Raw genomic sequence first — 20,499 nt, forward strand, 5'->3', positions numbered from 1 at the left:
TAAATATGTAGTTAAAATTCGAGTTTAGCATTTTTTTTAAAGCCTCAATCTTTAGAAAAATGGTCACTCAATTGAAATTTATATTTTTAATCAGTTATATGTATTGAATGATGCTAACTTATCTGACAGTACTTCTTTCTGCGTATTTATTGTAAATGTTAGGCCCATAAACAGCAAACCCCAAATCAGAAGTTGCAGCATGTTAGTCTAATGAAAGTTAGCACAAAGTGATAGCACTCTAAAAACCCACCAAAACCTAAAAGCATGGTCTTAAAGCCAATGTAGAACCAATAGATAAAGGCATGAGGTACTTTAATAATTGATGGATTTGTGAAGTTCTAAGATCGACCCATCCTATGCTAAAATAGATGGATACTTGCATAGAAATTTCCTCTATATACTTTGATAAACAATCTTGTTGGTTTGGAGCTTACTTTCTAAAATCGAGAAAATAAGGTCACATCAAGTTGATTTGTTTCCTGTTTACTAAAGTATGACATACTCCTTAACGAGGACTGTAATTGTTTTGGAGCATAGGGAAGGGTTAGGGTTTTAAAATTCTCTTTTGGTTTGTGTACATAAATTTTATTTCAGTGATCATGTAATATTTATTTTTGACAATTCTATCTGTATCAACAGTGATATCTTTGTGTGTTGTTAAGTCTTTTTGGCTGCTATATTAGTTGAATAGAAGTTTTTTCCATGTTAAATGTGTACAAGGATAAATAGGGTCTTAAGTTAGCATCTATGATTATATCTTAAAAGTAAAGGTGGACAAGAACAAGAAAGGTGACTGTGCAGCCAGGGATTAGGATTCAGCAACTCATGGATGACAGATCATGAAGTCAGGTATTATGATGAAATGTGCATTTGAAACAAGTATAGGAGTTTCACAGTTTAATGATTCATGCCACCATGCATAATACTTAGCTTGAATATCTCGACTAGATCTTCAATTCATTTGCATTGTTCAAAATGCGGTATAGAGTATAGAAGTAACTATAGTGAAGTTACTCATGTATTTTTGCTATAACTGAAAAAAAAAAAGATTTTCTTTATGATCATATACTTGGTTATAAAAGCAACAAATAGGTGTTGGCACTCTTTTTTTATTGTTTTCCATGTCTTCTATTCGCCCCTTGCCCCAAACTTTAGTCTTAGTACATTGTGTTAAGGTCAAGTTTTCTTGAATTTAACAGTGGTTGAGTTGAAGAGAATAAGGTGCAAGCTAGAGAGAGTTTGTCAGATATATTATTTTAGTTAGAATGTCAAATTCTTAATCGTTTCCATGACATGAATAACACTTTATACTAATCGGTGAGTGATTAAACTCTTCATAAAGTGACTTTTTTTTACCAAAGTAAAGTAAATTTTGTATTACTATTTTTTATTACTTATTTCAGTATTGAAATTTTATTAATCAATTTGTTCATTGAGTCGTGTACTAATTTTGTGAATATTAATTATAGATAAAAATATATCGATGTATTATCTTTGAATGAATAATTTCATAGTATAATGGGATTTAACTTCTAGTTTCTCACTATCTGTTATGAAGCTGCTTGATGAGGATTTTCTTGTCCAGAGTCCCTCTTATCTTTTTGTCTTTTCTGGCCTGGAGGAAACTATACCGAACTGATATAGTTATTGTTACCGGATCCTACACACTAATCTAGATCATTTGGGCATCCTATTTACCAGAGATCTCTGCTCTTGGCTTCTTTTAAGTATGCTCTAAAAGGACCAAAACATGTAGCTTCTTAACTGATCAAAGAAACCATATTAGTAACTTATTAAGATATCGTATTCTAAGTTGTTGCTATCTAAACTAAGATTGCACGGTGAATACTTTTCTTTATTGCCACTTCTATACAAAAATCAAACGACCATCTTATGAGAGGTTCCGGTTGTACTTAGGTGGCACTTATTATTACCCAGGAATGAAGCTAGGGGCGGGAGGGGTTCATGCGAACTCTCTTCATTTGTAAATTACACTATGTATACAAGATTAATTGAATTTCCTTTACTTACTCACATATTTACCTTTTTACTTTTTGATTCTTATTGGTAAAAGTTCTGACTCTGTCACTATTATCATCCAAAAAAAACTTCTATATACTGATCTCATAGATTTTCTTGCACTATTAGATTAACTAAAATGTAAGTATAAGTAACAACTCATAATAAGAGAGATTACTAACTTGACAAATAAAACGTATATTATAAATATTATATCCACTATAGTAATTGTATCATCTTCATTATGCACAATATATGTACAATTTTTGATGCATTCACTGCCTTCTAGCATGAATTATACATAGTCAAAAATAAAAAAATATATATTTGTTTACCCTAAAAATTGAGTAACAATTAAATTTATATTGTGGTTTTAAAAATATGTGATTTAACCCAATATCAATTGATAAACAAGAAATTAAATAGATAAATTTGACAATAAAATAAATCAAACCGGTCTGCAAACAAAGTCTTGAGGTTAGTTAATAAGAACAATAGAGGATGGAACAAACAACGATAAACAGTGATGAAAAGTAAGTAAAACAAAGAAAGCAGCATATACGTATATTCTTACCAGTGAATAATGATTATTGTGCTTACAAGTGAATGGGATCCCTCTTTGTATAATAGAGGAATCCTAAATAAGGTACAACTCTAATAACAGAAGTATATCCCATGATTGGCACTAATAACCACTTTGATTTGATCTGTTCCGAAAATTTCCGCCGTGATCTTCGACCGGTTACTGATATCTCGCCATTCCGTTATTACGCCTTACTCGACGTCAGTCATGCTTGATCTCGATTATTGCTGGCCTCGATCTCAATGAACACTTCGATCTCCAGGATTGATGTTCTATCTTCGAGCTCGAACCCGATCTATTATGAGGTTACCCTTGGGGCAACTCCCCTGCCAACGAAATCGGGTTTCGACCGTATAAAGATAGTCCCCTTATTTTTTGGAGTGTAACGAGAAGAAACGAATTTGAGACTTCGATTTAATACCTCGATCAATTATGACGTCAATATCATGACATAAGCAACATAAACGATTGAAGCGTCATGTCTGCACAGTTCCCAAGGTCATTAATTAACGCCAGTTGATGGTCGGTCACCAGTGCTTTCAAACCATCAAAGTGGCTATTATAAATAGAACACCTTCATAATCTTCTCAAACTTTATTTTTAAACTTCTTCTAATCTTCAAAAGCTCTTCTATTCTCTTCAAGTTCATCAACTTTTCCGGTTTTTGTTTGCCAATCTCTTATTAAAACACAAATTCTGCCTTCTTCTTCCTTAAACCTCATATAGCAATGGCAAAAACATCAAAAACCGTTCCTCAAGAGGAAAAGGCCTCCTCATCGTGGCCGGTCAGTGATAAAACAACGGTGGAGCCATGTATCGAAGAGTGCATCCCCGGGCCATGTAAACTTACTTCCGACTTTAAAGTCAAAAAACCCTCTTCGGTTCCTCGCTGATGCGAGTCCATGTCTAGATACATTTGTTCGATATCTGAAGGCGATCTCGAGCAGGTGAAAAAAGACTGCCACTGGGAGAATAAAGAGGTGGTGATTCCTACCCCCGAGGAGGACATCACCACTCATGTGAAAGGGTTCTTAAATGTGTATACTTACCCTTTCACACTAGGTACCGTTGATTCTGTCATAATCGACTTCTGCCGCCAATACCGGGTAACCCTAGGCCAGATCTACCCCTCTTTTTGGTGCATTGTCATTTTGCTCAGATTCTTCTCGAGCAAGATCGAGGGGATGTCTTTCACCCTCGATCATCTCATTAGGCTATACAACCCCCGTCTTTATCGGGGCGGACTGATAAGGCTTTAGCGTCGGGCCACGAAAGTGTTATTCTCGAGCATAGACGAGGACACGGACCGAGGATGGATGGGCCGGTTTGTCCGAGTCAGGACCTCTGACTTAATCCCCACCAAGAAGATGCCATTCCCCGAAGATTGGAACATGAAGCGTAAGTAGAACCTCATCGATAACGTTTGATTACTTGTTATGTTTACTTTACCTCTTCTCATCTATATTCTTCTTTATGGTGCAGCTTCCCCCTGGTTTCATGGTGCAGTCTCGGACCTTGCAGGTTGGGTTCGACAACTGGTATCAACCTCTTCGTATGCTGAGTGCTCGTGGAGCGATTTGGCCAAGGGTCGATGGGAGGCCAAAAATCATGGTAAGTTCCCCCGCCATGTTTGATGTTTTTCTGTGAAATACTTCTTTTTAACTTGATTTCTTCTCATACAGGTCTTAGAGACAATGATGTCATGAGGCCGCCTCCCCCCGGGGAAGAGGAGGTCCCGAAATCGACCAAAGACAAGAAAAGGAGAAGGGCCTCGCCTCTAGATACCCCAAAGCCCAGGAAAAGCAAGGCTCAAAAGTCGAAGACTGATCCCGCCGTTGTGTCTGCCGATGTAGTCCAAACACTACGAGATGAAGACGAGGAGGGATAAGATGTCGCCTGCCTGCTGGTGGCTTGGAAGATGGGAGGCATCGAAGCTTCCAGAACTACTGAGCCGATGACGGTCGAGGAGGTTCAGTCGCATACCGAGGTGATCTCGGAGGAAGGTCTGAGCAGAGTCCCCTAGTCATCGGGTGTTGACAATGCCTCCTACCGTGATGAGAAACCGGCAGGTGTGCCCGAAGGGTCTAGTTCTGAGGCCCTTCAAAGAGAAGAGAATGCCCCAAGTGACTCGCTCGTGGAAATTAACATTGATGATTCGCCGCCCGGCCCCACGTTCTCTGGGGGCAGTTTCGGGATGCCCGATCCATGGGGACCCCCGATGTGGGGACGACCCCCGAAGGGGAAGATATATTTCGCGGCTGCTTCGCGGGGGTCGATGATGTTCCTGACCTGGACGCATCACTCATTTTTTATAAGGCTCAGCGGGTTCTGAACCAAGTGAGTTTTAGCCCATGTTACCATGTTTGCGTTTATTCTTATTTCTCTAAGTCTGATTTCCTTCCTTTCTGTACAGGCTACGATGCTCCATCGAGAAGTGTCCTCCAAATACTGAGCTGACCTAGCCCGATGTGAGGCTGATCTCAAAAAGCTTATGGAGGAGAGAGACGCCCTCAAACTCCTCTATGTGCAAAAAGAAGAGGAGATCATGAGTATTCGAGCCGAGCTGACAAGAACTTATCAAGATCAAACTGAGCTCATTGAACAGGTAATGTAAATTTTTGGGAGCTTGTTATGTATTAACTTGATATTGGCTACTAACACTTTGATCTTGTAGGTTCAGCAGAAGGCCTAATTGGTTGAGGAGCTTCATGAGGAGGCCAAGATGAAAGAGGCAGAGACTTTGGGGTGGAAGGAGAACATGGACCGTCTCACCTCGGAGAAAGATGCGGTTCGAGCCCAACTATCTTCGGTTGAGCGTCAACTCAAAAGTGTGGAGAAGGAGAACTTGGCCCGAGCCTAGAAGGTTGAAGAGATCGAGACTCGGTTGGCCGCTCGTGGCCTCCTGCCGAGCCGACGCTGAAGCCGCTAACACTCGGGCAAAGGAAATTTCTGACGCTTCTGAGGTTAGATTGTCCCGTATTGCCGAGCATGCTAGGCGCCAGTCTCAAAGAGTGGCTCTTGAGGAGGTACATGCTCGTGGCTTCGACCTCACGGCTGATGTCGAGAGTGCGAAGGTTTTGGAGGACGAGGCCGGAGCTTTGCTTTCCGATGATGAAGACTCTGCGAGTGGATCCGAGAGCGGAGGAGATGAAAATGAAGCTCCCGAAGATGTGGCTCCCGAGGCGGACTAGGCACTTAGGATTTTTTCTCCTTTTGTTTTTTGTGTAAGACCCTGTGTGGGCTTTGTAAATACTTTGCATATATGAAAGATTCCTTTTCTTTCCGTTTCGTCTCCGATTTCTAGTTTATGATAAATTCTATTTTGTCTTTGCCTTATGAAAACTTCGTGCAATCGGGTTGTTGTAGCCTCTATAATCGAGTGAGAAATAGCTCGAACTCAGAGTAGAACAAACCCTTAGGTTTTTTAGTTAAGCGAGGGCGAGTCCCCGAGCTCAAAATATGTTCGGGATTTTGATTTCCGATGGCTTGATCGAAGCCGTAATTGCATTATTTTTTAGCCGAGTTCGAGTAAGTTTCGAACTCACGGTAACAGACCCCTTAAGGTTTTATATTATATAATGATGAATCCTCGAGCTATATTCAAGTTAGTTTTATTTTGCTCGGAATAGTGGAACCCTTCGGTCCGAATTGAGTGAGAACAAAATCTCGAACTCTAAGTGTATTGGCCCTTAGGCTCTTTAGATTATGCCGATATGGCCTCTAAAAGATGGCTATTTTTTCCCTTTTTCGGCTTATAAGACTTAGTAAAAAATTTCTTTATGCCTTAACACGTATTTTTTACCCATTGGATTTTTTGAGGGTTTGATGTCGATTGAAACCCCTTTGCTTTTTGTGCCTTAGCACGTTTGTGTTTTGATAATTTGATACCTCTTAAGGTTTTTCAAGGGCTGATTTTATCGAAGCCCTTTTGATTACCTTCCAAGGGTATGCCTCTTGGGCTTATTTCCCAATAACACTTCAAATCCCCGAGAATGATGGCCTTGGCCTATAGATCGATGGGTGCCTCTTTGAGGTCTTATGAATTTGAGTTTAGATTACTCGAATATGTCGATCGTCGATGACAGTCCCCGAGTGTACTAGGTATATTTGCACTTGGCCCTTGAGCCATTTATCACAAAATCATAAGTATGGAGCTTGTATAGTAGAAAATTTTCTTTGAGACACAAGATGTTTGATATAGAAAGAATGCTTCTTTGTATAATTTATACATACGTACATGTTTTGCCATCGGGGCTCGACTAATTTATATGAACACGGTTCATTGGACTGTTTGGACCATTACAAAGGTTCCCTATCGAAACCCTTTGACACGAAGTATTTTTCTCGAAAGTGTAACATCCGAGGGTGATGCCCCTAGTATTCGAGGTTGATTGTAAAGAAGCCTTGGATACTGTTGAATTGTCCTCAGGTAGCACATAATTGTTACCTCGTTAAAAACCTAGCCGAAAAACCCCACTTGGGACAAAAACTGATCTAAGGGACAAAGAGTGCAACGCGTGCTTTAAAACCTGAGGTCTCGATGTCTTCGATCGAACACCTTAGCAATAATACCGTTTGAGAAGTGATATGCTCCAATTATTTGGCAGTTGTTCGCCGTCCATCGTGCCGAGCTTATAAGATCCCTTTCCGACGATGTCGAGGACTTGGTAGGGTCCTTCCCAATTTGAGCCGAGCTTCCCTTCATTAGGATCTCGAGTGTTGATGGTGACTTTCCTCAGGACTAAGTTCCCAACTCTGAAGTGGCAAAGGTTGGTTCTCCTATTATAGTATTTTTTGATTCGTTGCATCTATTCGAACAAGTACAGCTTCTCGTTTTTCATCCAATAATTCGAGGCTAGTATTCATAGCCTCGTGATTTGATTCTTCTGTTGTATGTCAAAACCTGGAACTGGGTTCCCCGACTTCGACTGGAATCAAGGCTTCAGAGCCATATACTAAGGAGAACGGGGTTGCCCTCGTAATGGACTTTGATGTTGTTCGATATGCCCAAAGGATTTCGAGTATAATTTCTCTCCATTTCCCTAAGCGTCGTTCAACCTTTTCTTTAGGTTTTGAATGATAGTCTTATTCGTCGATTTGGCCTGTCAGTTCCCACTAGGGTGATACAACATTGATAATATCCTTTTTATTTTATGGTCTTCGAGAAATTTCGTCACTTTGCTGCCGATAAATTATTTTTCATTGTCACACACTATTTCGGCAGGTATCCCAAATCGACATACGATGTAATCCCAGATGAAGTCTATAACATCTTTCTCTCTCACTTTCTCGAACGCCTGTGCTTCAACCCATTTAGAGAAATAGTCAGTCATAAATAAAATGAACTTAGCTTTACATGGGGTCGATGGCAGAGGGCCGACGATATCCATCCCCCATTTCATGAATGGCCATGGGGATAGGACTGAATGAAGTTGTTCTCCGGACTGATGGATCATCGGTGCAAACCTTTGAAATTTATCACATTTTCGAACAAACTCCTTAGTGTCTTTTTCCATACTATCCCAGTAGTATCCTGCTCTAATGATTTTGTGAATCAGTGATTCGACGCCGGAGTGGTTCCCACAAGTGCCTTCATGGACCTATCGTAAAACATAATCGATGTCTCCTGGTCCTAAGAATACTACCAATGGTCCATCGAATGTCCTTCTATATAATGTTCTATCTTCAGCCAATGTGAATCGAGCAGCTTTGGTTCGTAGGGCCCTCGACTCTTTAGGGTCCGATAGGAGCATTCCGTTCTTCGAGTATTCAATATATTTATTCCTCCAATCCCAGGTTAAGCTGGTACAGTTTATCTCGGCATGACCTTCCTCGATCATAGATCTCGAGAGTTGAAGGACAATCCCCGAGCTGATCACATCTTCCTCGACCGATGACCCCAAATTTGCAAGTGCATCAGCCTTACTATTTTGTTCTCGAGGTACATGCTGTAAAGTCCATTCCTTGAAACGGTACAAGGTTACATGCATCTTATCCAAATACCTTTGCATTCTATCCTCTCGAACTTTGAAAGTTTTGCTTACTTGGTTCACCACCAGTAAAGAGTCACACTTGGCTTCAATGACTTCTTCTCCCAAGCTTTTAGCTAGCTCGAGACCTGCAATCATGGCCTCGTACTCGGCCTCATTGTTAGTCAACCTAGAAGTTTTGATAGATTGCTTAATAGTTCTACCCGTGGGCAGCTTCAAAATGATGCCTAGCCTGGACCCCTTCACATTCGAAGCACAGTCTGTGAAAAGATTCAATACCTCCGATGATGTACCCGATTCTAACAAGAGTTCCTTTTCAACTTCGGGTACGAGGGTTGCGTGAAATCGGCCACGAAGTCCGCTAAAATTTGAGACTTGATGGCCGTCCGGGGTTGATATTCGATATCGTACCCACTGAGTTAGACGGCCCATTTGGCCAATCGGCCCGATAGTATGGGCTTGTGCAAAATATTACGAAGTGAGTAAGTGGTTAATACACATATGGGGTGACATTGAAAGTATGGTCTTAACTTTCTAGAGGCGCTTATCAGTGCAAGTGCCAATTTCTCTAAGTGTGGATATCTAGTTTCTGCTTCTCCTAAGGTTCGACTTACATAATAAACGAGAAATTGCGTACCTTGCTTTTCTCGAACTAGGACACCACTTACCGCGATTTTCGATACTGCCAAGTACAAGTAAAGTTTCTCATCTGCGTTTGGAGTGTGAAGCAGTGGTGGGCTCGATAGGTATTGCTTCAATTCCTCCAATGCCTGTTGGAATTTTGGGGTCCAGACGAAATCGTTCTTCTTTTTGAGTAGAGAAAAAAATTTATGGCTTCGATCCGACGACCTCAAAATGAATCGGCCTAAGGTAGCTATCCGTTCAGTTATCCTCTGCACGACTTTTACATTGTCCACGACGGTGATGTTTTTGATGGCCTTGATTTTATCGGAGTTAATATTGATCCCCCGATTCGATACCATAAAGCCAAGGAACTTGCCCGAACCAACCCCGAAAGCACATTTCTCGGGGTTGAGCTTCATGTTGTATTTCCTTAAAATCTCGAACGTTTCCTGCAAATGAGCCAAATGGTCCTCTGCGCGCAGGGACTTAACTAGCATGTCATCAATATAAAATTCCATTGATTTACCTATTTGTTATTCGAATATTTTATTTACTAGGCGTTGGTAAGTAGCTCCTGCTTTTTTTATGCCAAAGGGCATTACATTATAACAATATGTTCCATACTTGGTGATAAATGAAGTCTTTTCTTGGTCTTCCGAGTTCATTTGGATTTGATTATACCCGAAATAGGCATCGAGAAAAGTAAGGATCTCATGGCCATCCGTGGCATCGATCATGCGATCGATGTTAGGCAGTGGAAAAGAAGCTTTGGGGCACGCCTTGTTTAAATCCTTATAATCTACACACATTCTAAGTTTGTTCCCTTTTTAAGGGATTACAACTACATTAACTAACCATTCGGGATATTTCACCTCCCGAATGGACCCTAATTTGAGAAGTTTAGTTACCTCGTCCTTTATGAATGCATGTTTTACCTCGGACTGGGGTCTTCTCTTTTGCTTCACTGGTTTGAACCTAGGGTTCAGGCTTAGCCGATGAGTCATTATCTTCGGTGGGATCCCTGTCATGTCTAAATGAGACCAAGCAAAACAATCTATGTTATCAATAAGAAATTGAATAAGCTTTTTCCTGAGTTCGGGGGTTAATCCCATTCCCAGGTATACCTTTCGCTCGGGTAGGTACTCGATCAATATAACCTGTTCCAGCTCTTCGACCGTTGATTTGGTGGCGTCAGAATCTTCGGGAACAATAAAAGTTCGAGGGGTCAGAAAATCCTCCTCTTCTTCTTCTATCTCCTGCTTCCCCGATTCGGTCGAGGCTGGTGGTTGTGATTGCTATTTGACTTCCTGTTTACCTTTGATGCTCGACCTTTCCGAGGTTGATAGTGTCGATATCGACGTTACCTCATTGACCACAAATATTTCCTTTGCAGTATGCTGCTCCCCGTATACTGTTTTTACACCGTCCGACGTCAGAAATTTCATCATTTAGTGGAGAGTCGAAGGGACTGCCTTCATATTATGGATCCAAGGCCTTCCGAGTAGGGCATTGTACCTCATGTCGCCCTCGATTACGTGGAACTTGGTATCCTGAATGGTTCCAGCCATGTTCACCGGTAGAATAATCTCCCTTTTAGTTGTTTCACTGGCCATATTGAAGCCGTTTAAGACGTGAGCTGCGGGCATGATTTGATTTTGTAGGCCGAGCTGCTCCACGAACCTCGATCGGATGATATTCGCCGAGCTACCTGGATCTACTAAAACACGCTTAACTTGAACTTTATTTAATAAGATAGAAATTACCAGAGCGTCGTTGTGGGGCTGAGAAATGCCTTCTGCTTCTTCGTCGTTAAATGATAAAGTGCCTGCAGGCACATAATCTCAGGTTCATTTTTCCCTAGTGATTGATACCTTAGTGCGTTTGAATAGGGGTCCCTGTGGAATGTCGACCACACCGACGATCATATGAATGATATATTGGGGCTCCTCCTGTTCATTTTTTATGTTGGCGTCCCTTTCTCTGAAATGATTCTTGGCTCGATCGCTGAGGAACTCTCAAATGTGGCCCTCATTGAATAGACGAGCTACCTCCTCCCTTAATTGCATGTAATCCTCGGTCTTGTGACCATGTGTGCCATGATACTTGCACATCAAATTTGGGCTTCTTTGGGAACGATCGATTTTTATGGGTCTGGGCCACCTAGTATCTTTGATCCTTCTGATTGCCGATACAATGCCCGATGCATCGATGCTAAAGTTATATTCCGATAATCGAGGTGCCTCTGTGGGATCGGCATACTTGTCAAAACCACTTTTTCTCATAAGTCATCGAGAATTCTGTCCTCGATCACTTCTTCGATCGTTCCGGGCGAAATTGCGTCCTGAACTATTATTCCTTCGATTTGCGGTATATGGTTGATATCGGTCTTTGTTTGATCTTGGCTCTCTGTCGATGTCCCTCCGGTTTTTAACTGCCGACCTGTTTGGATGTACTGAACCGGAAGGGGCTCCTAATTGGTCGTCCTCGACCCTGATTTTCGATTGATATCGATTGTGTACATCTGCCCAAGTTACAGCTGGATACCCGATCAAATTTTGTTTCAACTGACGTGATGCTATCGAACTCCGCTCGTTCCACCCTTGGGTGAAAGCTTGAACGGCGTAATCATCTGTGACCGGTGGCAACTCAATGCGTTCCATTTGAAATCGGGACATGAACTCCCTCAGCATTTCATTATCCTTTTGTCTTACCTTGAAAACGTCTTATTTCCTCGTTGCGACCTTTATGGCCCCGGCGTGTGCCTTTACGAAAGAATCTGCTAACATGGCAAATGAGTCGATGGAATTTGGTGGCAAGATGTGATACCAAATCATTGCTCCTTTCGAAAGGGTCTCTCCGAATATTTTCAACAGCACAGATTCGATTTCATCGTCTTCTAAATCGTTACCCTTGATGGCGCATGTATATGAAGTAACATACTCGTTGGGATCGGTGGTCCCATTATATTTGGGTATGTCTGGCATACGAAACTTCTTTGGAATAGGCTTCGGAGCTGCACGTGGAGGAAATGACTTTTGTACAAACTTCTTCGAATCCATCCCTTTCAAGATTGGCAGTGCCTCCGGTATCTGATCAACTCGAGAGTTGTATGTCTCCACTTTTTTATCGTTAGCTTCGATTCTCTTCTCCCCTGATTCAATTCTTTTGGTGAGCTCCTCGAGCATTTTCATTACCGCAGGATCAGTCCCCGATTCGTTACCATTCGATCTTTTCGGTACTGGCTCGGTACGACGAGTAATTTCCGGCTCGACCCTATTCGGAGCTCTATGTTGATTTTGTAACTGAGCAATAAAGGCTTGCTGAGCCTGAAACATCTCGAATATCACTTGGAGACTGATTCCTTCGTCTCCTCTGCCCTGTGTTCCTTGGTCACTAGATCAGCCTTCTCTGCGTACACTCCCATCGAGATCTGCGCCTAGGTCTGCATTTAGAGCAACGTGCGAACTGACATCGACTGGGTTGGCAACCGGTGCTCCCCCGAGATTAGCCTGTGGCACCTAGACTCCTCGAGCAATCATATTTTTGTTTTCACCGTGAAATCGGAGGCCATTGTCACCGTATGTGGATGCGTTTTGTGAGTTTGACATGTTTTAACCTGAAAGCAAAGATACCTTACAAGAACAAGCGTAAAATAATGTGTTTTTACCAAAATCAGTACTGAACAATCACTATTATCCTTAACCCCACGGTGGGCGTTAAACTGTTTACCCTAAAAATTGAGTAACAATTAAACTTATATTGTGGTTTTAAGGATATGTGATTTAACCCAGTACCAATTGATAAACACCGAATTAAATAGATAGAATTGGACAATAAAATAAATCAAACCGGTCTGCAAATAATGCCTCGACCTCGATTCGAGATAGTCTCGAGGTTAGTTAATAAGAACAGTAGAGGAACAAACAACGATGAACAGTAAGTAAAACAAAGAAAGTAGTGTATATCATTATTCACTGATAAGAATATACATATACACTGCTTTCTTTGTTTTACTTACTGTTCATCACTGTTCATCGTTGTTTGTTCCATCCTCTATTGTTCTTATTAACTAACCTCGAGACTATCTCGAATCGAGGTCGAGGCATAGTTTGTAGACCGATTTGATTTGTTTTATTGTCCAATTTATCTATTTAATTCGTTGTTTATCAATTGGTACTGGGTTAAATCATAATATAAGTTTAATTGTTACTCAATTTTTAGGTTAAACAATGTTGTTGTACTTCGCTGTCACGTATTATCACGAAAAAAAATTAACTTCTATATATTGGTATATAATTTTTTGTACACTATTAGATTAATTAAAATTTAGTAACTATAAGTAAAATAATATATAATAAAGTGAAACTACTAGCCCAAAAAATAAGACGTATAATCTGTTATAATATAAATATCTTATCTGTCAAGTATGTAAATTAAATCGAGAAAGACAATGTCTTCAACTATGCTTTAAGCTTACTAACTTAAATTTGAAACGCCTTTTACACACACACACACACTCTTTGATATAACATAACTGGCAAAGAACATTCAACTAACTAATTACATTCATTAACTATATTAACTATATAATAAGTGAGAGTTGCTGGTACGACGAAGGGTAATCTTGGAATTTCACTGAGTCCAGCTGTTGTGCTTCTTATAGACACGTGTATGTCGTAATACGACACATATTGCCATTTAGTACCTCCCGTAAATGATTGGCCCTACGCCCTTTTATTGTTTCTTCTCTCTCTTTCACTCTGTATTCAGAACCTCCATTTTTCTGAGTTTACAACTTATGTATTGGTTATCCCAAGGTATTTTTTGCTTTTCCATTTCATGTTTTTTTCTTGTGCGTTTGATATATATGTTGAATTCTTTCTATAGGTTTCTATTTTTTGGGTTAAGACTTGTATGTTTTGGTCAAATTTAGTAATGGGTATCGATGCAAATAGTTTCTCTTGAGAATTGAAAAATGGGTGTTTATCCTCTTTCACTTACATTCTCTTGCTTGTGTTCTTTTTCTGAAATATACGGGCAAAAAGTAAAGGTCTTAGAGGGCAGAATAATCCTTGTGCTGAGCATCTCTATCAATTGCCTCCATAAGTCAGTGAGCTCGAGTTGTGTGATTCGGAAAAGTGCACAAGAAAATTTTGAGGTATAGTTACTTTTCTTTGTTCTTTTGGCTAAATTCTTGTTTATTAATACACGCCTGACAGAGATTTTTCCTGATTTGCACATGCATGTTTGAAAAATAAATATGTAGGTGGATTAATTTTAATTGTTATCTACAAATCTAATCCCTTTTTCCCCCCTCCTCAATAATAAGATGCTTCTGTGACAAAATGTTTGATGATATGCCTGAACTAAAAAAGATTTCTTAGCTACCCATCAAGGTGTAATGTTGTGTTGAGAATAAAGAGATTGTAAAAGTTTCCTTGTTTTAAATATTAGTAGCTCTGCCCTAGAATCGTAACACTACATCGATAGTGATTTCGAGATTAAAGTCTTAGTTTCTTTCCTGGTTGGTCTAGATTATTCCAAATAAATAGAGGGAGGGTGATGGGGCAAGGAAAGGAAAAAGAAGACTTCGGACAAATTTTCCACACTTGAATCTTTAATATCAGGAAATATCCTAATATCTCTTGAAAGGCCTCTAATCAAGAACCAACATTAATGATAAAAAGGCAAATGCACCATCTGTAGAAATGCAAATGGATGAAAGGTAAATAACTAGGGAAAAAATTAGTTAACAAAAGCTCCACTTTAGTGAGAGAAACCATGAAGGAAGGAAGCCTTGAATATTGAATAAAAGCTGATCAACCATAGAATATGAAATCGTGTTTAGCATATGTTAAGGTCGCTATTAAGACTTTATCAATAATTTTCTTTAACTTAACTCATGACAAGGATGATATACTGATAAGTAGAAAACAATACTGTTCAAACATAAGGTGAACTTAGGAGCATAAATCTTGCATTGATATAGGAGCTTGAATTTGCTTTATTGTGCCAAATAAAACTGTGATAGATAAGATGTTTCGTAATATAGAAACTATTTTATGGATAAATTGTAAACATGTCTTCCCTCTTAAACTTACAACCGGACTACGTGTTCGATTAGATTCACCACGTAGTTTAGAGTGATACGTTCCATTACCCATTTGTCATCCTAACGAGCTCTTGTTCTTTTCTTTAATTATATTTGAGTTTGATTACTGTTCTGGTGTCTCTCAGTTGAAACTTATATTTTGAGTTAAGTTCTATAGTGTTTCGGTGAGTATCTTATTTAGTTTATGTTGTTTAATTATTCCTCCGAGTTTATGTAACCTTTCTTTTTGGATTTGCTTGTTATCTGTATTCCATGTTCTTTGTGTAGTGTTCACTCTCCAAAATACACGTGCATCCTGGATTTTTGATTAGCGAGACAATCAGAGAGCCTGACGGTGGAAGAGACTATTTCTGAGTTCTGCTTAGTTTTCCTCTCTTCTTTCGTGGTAATTATGTAAATCTTTGATTCTATTTTGAAAGACTATCGATCTTCATTTGCCTATGAAATTCTTTTTGGATTTTTTTCATTGTTTTTCTTTTTGGTACAATATATATGATTTTGAATTTTTGATTTATACTTATCTGTTTTTTCCTCTTTCTCCATGCTTTCTAGGTGGATTTTGAACATGCATGTGGTTATTTTATCAAAATATTCTAGATTTTGAATTGCTATCAGAAACAAAAAGAGTAATGGAAGGTGAGGGAACTTTCTTGCAGCAAAGGTGTTTGACTATATGCCCGAAAGTACTGAATAATTTTATACTCTGATTCTTCTCCTGTAGGGGTGCTATCATATAAGCAATCTTCATTCAGTAAAAGGTACATTACTTTCTTCCAGTAACAAAATTATTGATCAATATATTGTGCATTATGTTCTGTTAACTTTATATGTGCTTACTTCTGGGTCTATGTTGTAGCAAACTTTTGGTGGGTTCTTTGGGTTTCTTGCTCTTTTCGTGTAATATGTTCGAATTTCTCTCCATTTTCTTTGCAATGGAGATTGTCTAATGCCCTTGAAATTAGGGATGATGTCATTGTTTGTTTTTGTAGGAAATTTTTTGGACATTTCAGGAAGCATTTAGACGCGAGAGAGATTCATCTGTTGAAGTTTTGAGGTGGATCTAGGCAAGTGCTTCTTACACAGACAACTATTTTCATAAATGTGTTGCCAAGTTATTTTACCATATCGACTTACAGTTGCTCTTGCTAAGAGAGTAAGAGGTCATCTCACAGATAAACACTGTTATACTAATCCTTTATATGGGTAATGTACTATTTTATGATCTTTTGTGAATCATCTTGGTGCTTCTGGTACTATTACACCTTATATGTTTTCCCATCACTCGTGACACAAGAAGGTCAGCTCACCAAAGGGGGAAAGAAAGGTCAGCACTTGAGAGGCTTGCTTCGCTCAAAGGTGGGAAGAAAGGTCAGCACTTGAGAGGCTTGCTTCGGTAGGAGTCAAAAAGAAAAGGCTCAAGAAGGAACTGCACTCGAAGAACAACAACAACAACAACAACAAGCCCAGTAATTTCCCACAAGTGAGGTCTGGGGAGGGTAAAATGTACGCAGCCTTACCCCTACCCTGGAAGGGCAGAGAGGCTGTTTCCAATAGACCCTCGACTGGAGAACAGATGAAAAAAAAATAATGGCAACAAGTAGGAATGACAACAAGATAAAAAAGACCGATCATAAGGAGAAAATGGAAAAGAGGAAGGCAGCTAACAATAGTATAATCATAAGGGCAATGCAGGTCACTCGGACAGTACGGGACATGCGGGAAAGTTCTGATTATGGGAAAAAGTATCAGAAGAAAATCAGGGCCTCATTTGTGAGACTGGGATGGAGTAAGAAAGGAAGTGTAATGTAACAGAATGAAAATATTTCTTAGAAGAGAGCAAAGAAGAACCAGAACGTATATAGAAGGAAACACAATTTCTTAATCAACTTCTGAGTCCCCACAAAGAATGAACAAGTTCTGTAACAAAAGCAGAAGCGTAAAAACAAAATCTACAGCAGTTACACACATAACGTGCAAACCTATCCTTATCCACCCCTAGCATTTTTTCTATCTTCTTCGTGAATTTTAATTCTAACATATTCTTTCCCATTTAATGCTTATTTCCTGTGCAAATTTCAGGTTTTCCCATTTAATGCTTGGTGTTGTTAACGCATAGTAAATTTTAATTGATATTGAATTAGAGTTCATCATGTATCTTTTTAATTTGTGTATGATTTTATGAAATTTATCATTTGTAGATGCACAAATACATATGTTTTTTTAGGTATATAAGAAGTTGCTAAACAGGATTGAAGGTAAGAGCATTGACACAGTGTACTATGTCTAACTTCATGCTCATTAGATGTTCAGTTATTTATTGTATGAGGTCTACCCCATTACTAGTGCATTTGCTGGAAATATTGAAGCTCGAGTTACTGCATATTGACGAGAAACCTCTCATGTGTAAAATAGCAACTTTCCACAATTGTTCAGTGGACACAAGGAATTATTGCTCCAAATTACTACTGCGAAGTGCTATATAGTCTTCTTTTACCTTTCTCTGGGAAGATTTCATTAGAAGTATGCAATGATTTCCTTAGACATTGTTTCTAATGTATTAAATGTTTTTGGGATCGATGTGTTATGGGCATCTAAGTATTTACATTTAGGTACTTATGACACTTGTTTAATCTATTAAGAGTTTGCTTTTTGTACAATTTGACAAATAGTATTGCACTTTCTGTTTTGTTTATTCACCGGATGTAACCACGGTTGAACCATAACTTACGGTGACTTTGCTGCTTTGTGGAGCTAGCATTTTATCAACTACAGACATTGCTATAGATTTGCATCCTTATAATGGATAGATTCGACAAAGGTAGATATATTTGTCTTCCTAATAGTTAATAGCTTGTGAGGTAGGTAAGTTTTTTGAGCGGTTTTTTCACTTGATACAAATACCGCAACAATTGTGGATAAGATGGAAGAAAATTCAATTTTGATATATTCTAATCTTCATTTGGTTCCTTATTGGTAAATGGTATAAAATAATATTTCATCTTGCAAAATTAGCATATCATGTAAGTGAATGATGATACATTCTAGAACAAACTCCGGACCCGTGCATAGATAGTTAGCGGTTAAGCTCAAAAGTACTGTTTTTGTGGAACTTTCTTAGCAAAATCCAACATTAAAATGGGAGGATAAAGTTAGGGTCGGGCGGATTGGGTGGATATTTACGCTTAACGAATTGACTTATTGATTATAGGCTTGTAAAATATACTAATCTGCTAGCCACCCGATAAGATATCAGGTGATTGGTATCGATGGGTTAACGATTATTGGACGGTTATCGAGCGATTTATCAGCTAAATCAAATAGACAATGAAAATTACATAAGTAAGCAATACAGTCAACAATAGATAGACGATCCAATCATAATGACACTCTAGTAGGCTAATGAAGCTCTCATTGTTAATGATAGTTTCTTCTTTAATTCTTTTACAATAAGCAAGCTAAAATACAAACTGAAAATCTTTAATTACTCAGTAATAGAAGTTCAGTTAACATAAATTCTAAATATAGTTTTGCTTCCGTTACCAAGTTCAATGATTCATTTGAACAAAAGGCATCAAGAGCTATCCAGATCTACCTAGTCCTGCCCCAAAAATAAGTTATGATGACGTTGAAGCTTAGGATGCTAAAGATGTGCTTCATTGTAAATCTGACTGGTGTCGTTATTTCCTAATGATTGTTGAGAAAAATAGAGAATGTTGTGGCGCGTTGCTAAGATTTAGGGAAATAAGAAATTATGGTTTAAAATAATGGAAAAGATACTTTATATACATAGGGGTAAAAATATGAATATAATAATTCTTAACAGTTAACGGTTTTTCGATAAGAAAGTTGAGTAATCCGTCCCCGAACCGATAAATCATTAATTATAAAATTTCAATCCGTTCACCAATCATTAATCCAATAGCTCGATACCAATAAGCCAATAAATTACTTTTACGGTTCGGTTAACAGTTACGGTCTTGAAGAGCCCTGCATATACGTGAGAATTCGAGATTAAACTATTGTGACGCCTTTGGTGCTAAAGTTCAAGAGAATAAAATTGTGACGTCCAAAAACCTTGAGATGACCACTACAAATAATATCTTAACAATTGGATCTCAATGGTCTACGTTAACTAGAAATAGAGTAACAATAACAACAATAATATACTTATTATAATTTCATAAGTAAAATTTAGGAAAGATAATGTGTACGTAGACCTTATTTTATTTTATAAAGATAGAAAAGTTATTTTCGATAAACTCGGTTCGAAGACAGCCTAATCACAGCATTTTAAAAAAGATGAGTAGTAATTATTGGTTTCCGAGGAGCCCGGCCAATCACTACTTTGGATAAAGTGATTAACTTCAGCTTGGCCAAATCACTGTTTTGGATAAAGTTATTAATTAACTTAAGCCCATCACTATTCTTTGAAAAGTAAACGCATGCTCCAAGTTGTCCCTTTAATTAATCCTGTCTCCATCAAATTAATGGCTTAGCTCCATGTATAGTTTCCAACTTCTGAATACATCTTTTCATTAGGGGAGACATAAATCTTGCACCCTAATCTAACGGTCAACGTCCTCCTAAAAGTCAAATCACACTATAAATGCAAGGAAAAAAGAAAGAAAAAACACAAACTTAGAATTACAGTCAAACCTCTCTATAACAACCTCGTTTGTTCAGAATATTTTTGAATATTATAGCGAATTGCTGTTATAAAGAACATATATTATAACGTAACACGAAAACTGATTCTGGAAAAAAACTTGACTTTTATAGGGAACTGTAATAGAGATGTCTAACTATAGTTTGATTCATATACCTGTAACTATGTTTGTTTTATCAGTTGTCTATCCCTAATAATTAATTCTCGTTGAAGAGGTTCATACACAAAACAATACGAATAATATTCGAAGATGATATATCCAATTAATTAAAATTTAGAAGCTAAAATTTCACTTTCCCCTCTACCTCTACCTCTACCTCTACCATCAATAGGTAGTAATGCAAGGATCATTAAAGCGAAGATTACTTCGAAGGAATTCTTAAAAAGTGATTAATATTGAGGAGATTATAATACATGAATAACTATTTTTTTTTGGGTCTATAAATGGTTAATTACTGCATTGTTAAAACCAACTGTTGCATTAGTTAGGCGGCATTTATCTTTA

The 20,499-nt window shown here is 38.5% G+C and overlaps 1 protein-coding gene and 1 long non-coding RNA gene across 7 annotated transcripts; one reads left to right on the forward strand and one right to left on the reverse strand.

The window, feature by feature from the left end:
• Window positions 1–8,202: 8,202 nt before the first annotated feature.
• Window positions 8,203–8,730, reverse strand: LOC138893476 (uncharacterized). The gene has a single exon (XM_070178092.1). It carries the CDS (start codon window positions 8,728–8,730, stop codon window positions 8,203–8,205), a length of 528 nt encoding a protein of 175 aa, XP_070034193.1.
• A 5,199-nt stretch (window positions 8,731–13,929) lies between these two features.
• On the forward strand, window positions 13,930–17,401 carry LOC104094534 (uncharacterized). 6 transcript variants are annotated; one of them, XR_685917.3, is made up of 6 exons: window positions 13,930–14,033; window positions 14,262–14,374; window positions 15,596–15,713; window positions 15,881–15,964; window positions 16,050–16,086; window positions 16,318–17,401. It is a non-coding gene; the product is annotated as an uncharacterized lncRNA (long non-coding RNA). The 6 variants fall into 6 exon arrangements; XR_001968966.3 differs by having other exon boundaries at window positions 14,267–14,374; XR_685918.4 differs by lacking the exon at window positions 13,930–14,033 and having other exon boundaries at window positions 14,040–14,374; window positions 16,318–16,531; window positions 16,623–17,401.
• The last annotated feature ends 3,098 nt before the right edge of the window (window positions 17,402–20,499 follow it).

Source organism: Nicotiana tomentosiformis, chromosome 6 (assembly GCF_000390325.3).
Source record: "Nicotiana tomentosiformis chromosome 6, ASM39032v3, whole genome shotgun sequence".
In the NCBI taxonomy this organism is placed as follows: domain Eukaryota; kingdom Viridiplantae; phylum Streptophyta; class Magnoliopsida; order Solanales; family Solanaceae; genus Nicotiana; species Nicotiana tomentosiformis.

Bases quoted from the DNA above. Each gene is read 5' to 3' on its own strand.
- LOC138893476 (XM_070178092.1), bottom strand. From the start codon at position 8,730: ATGATTGCAGGTCTCGAGCTAGCTAAAAGCTTGGGAGAAGAAGTCATT.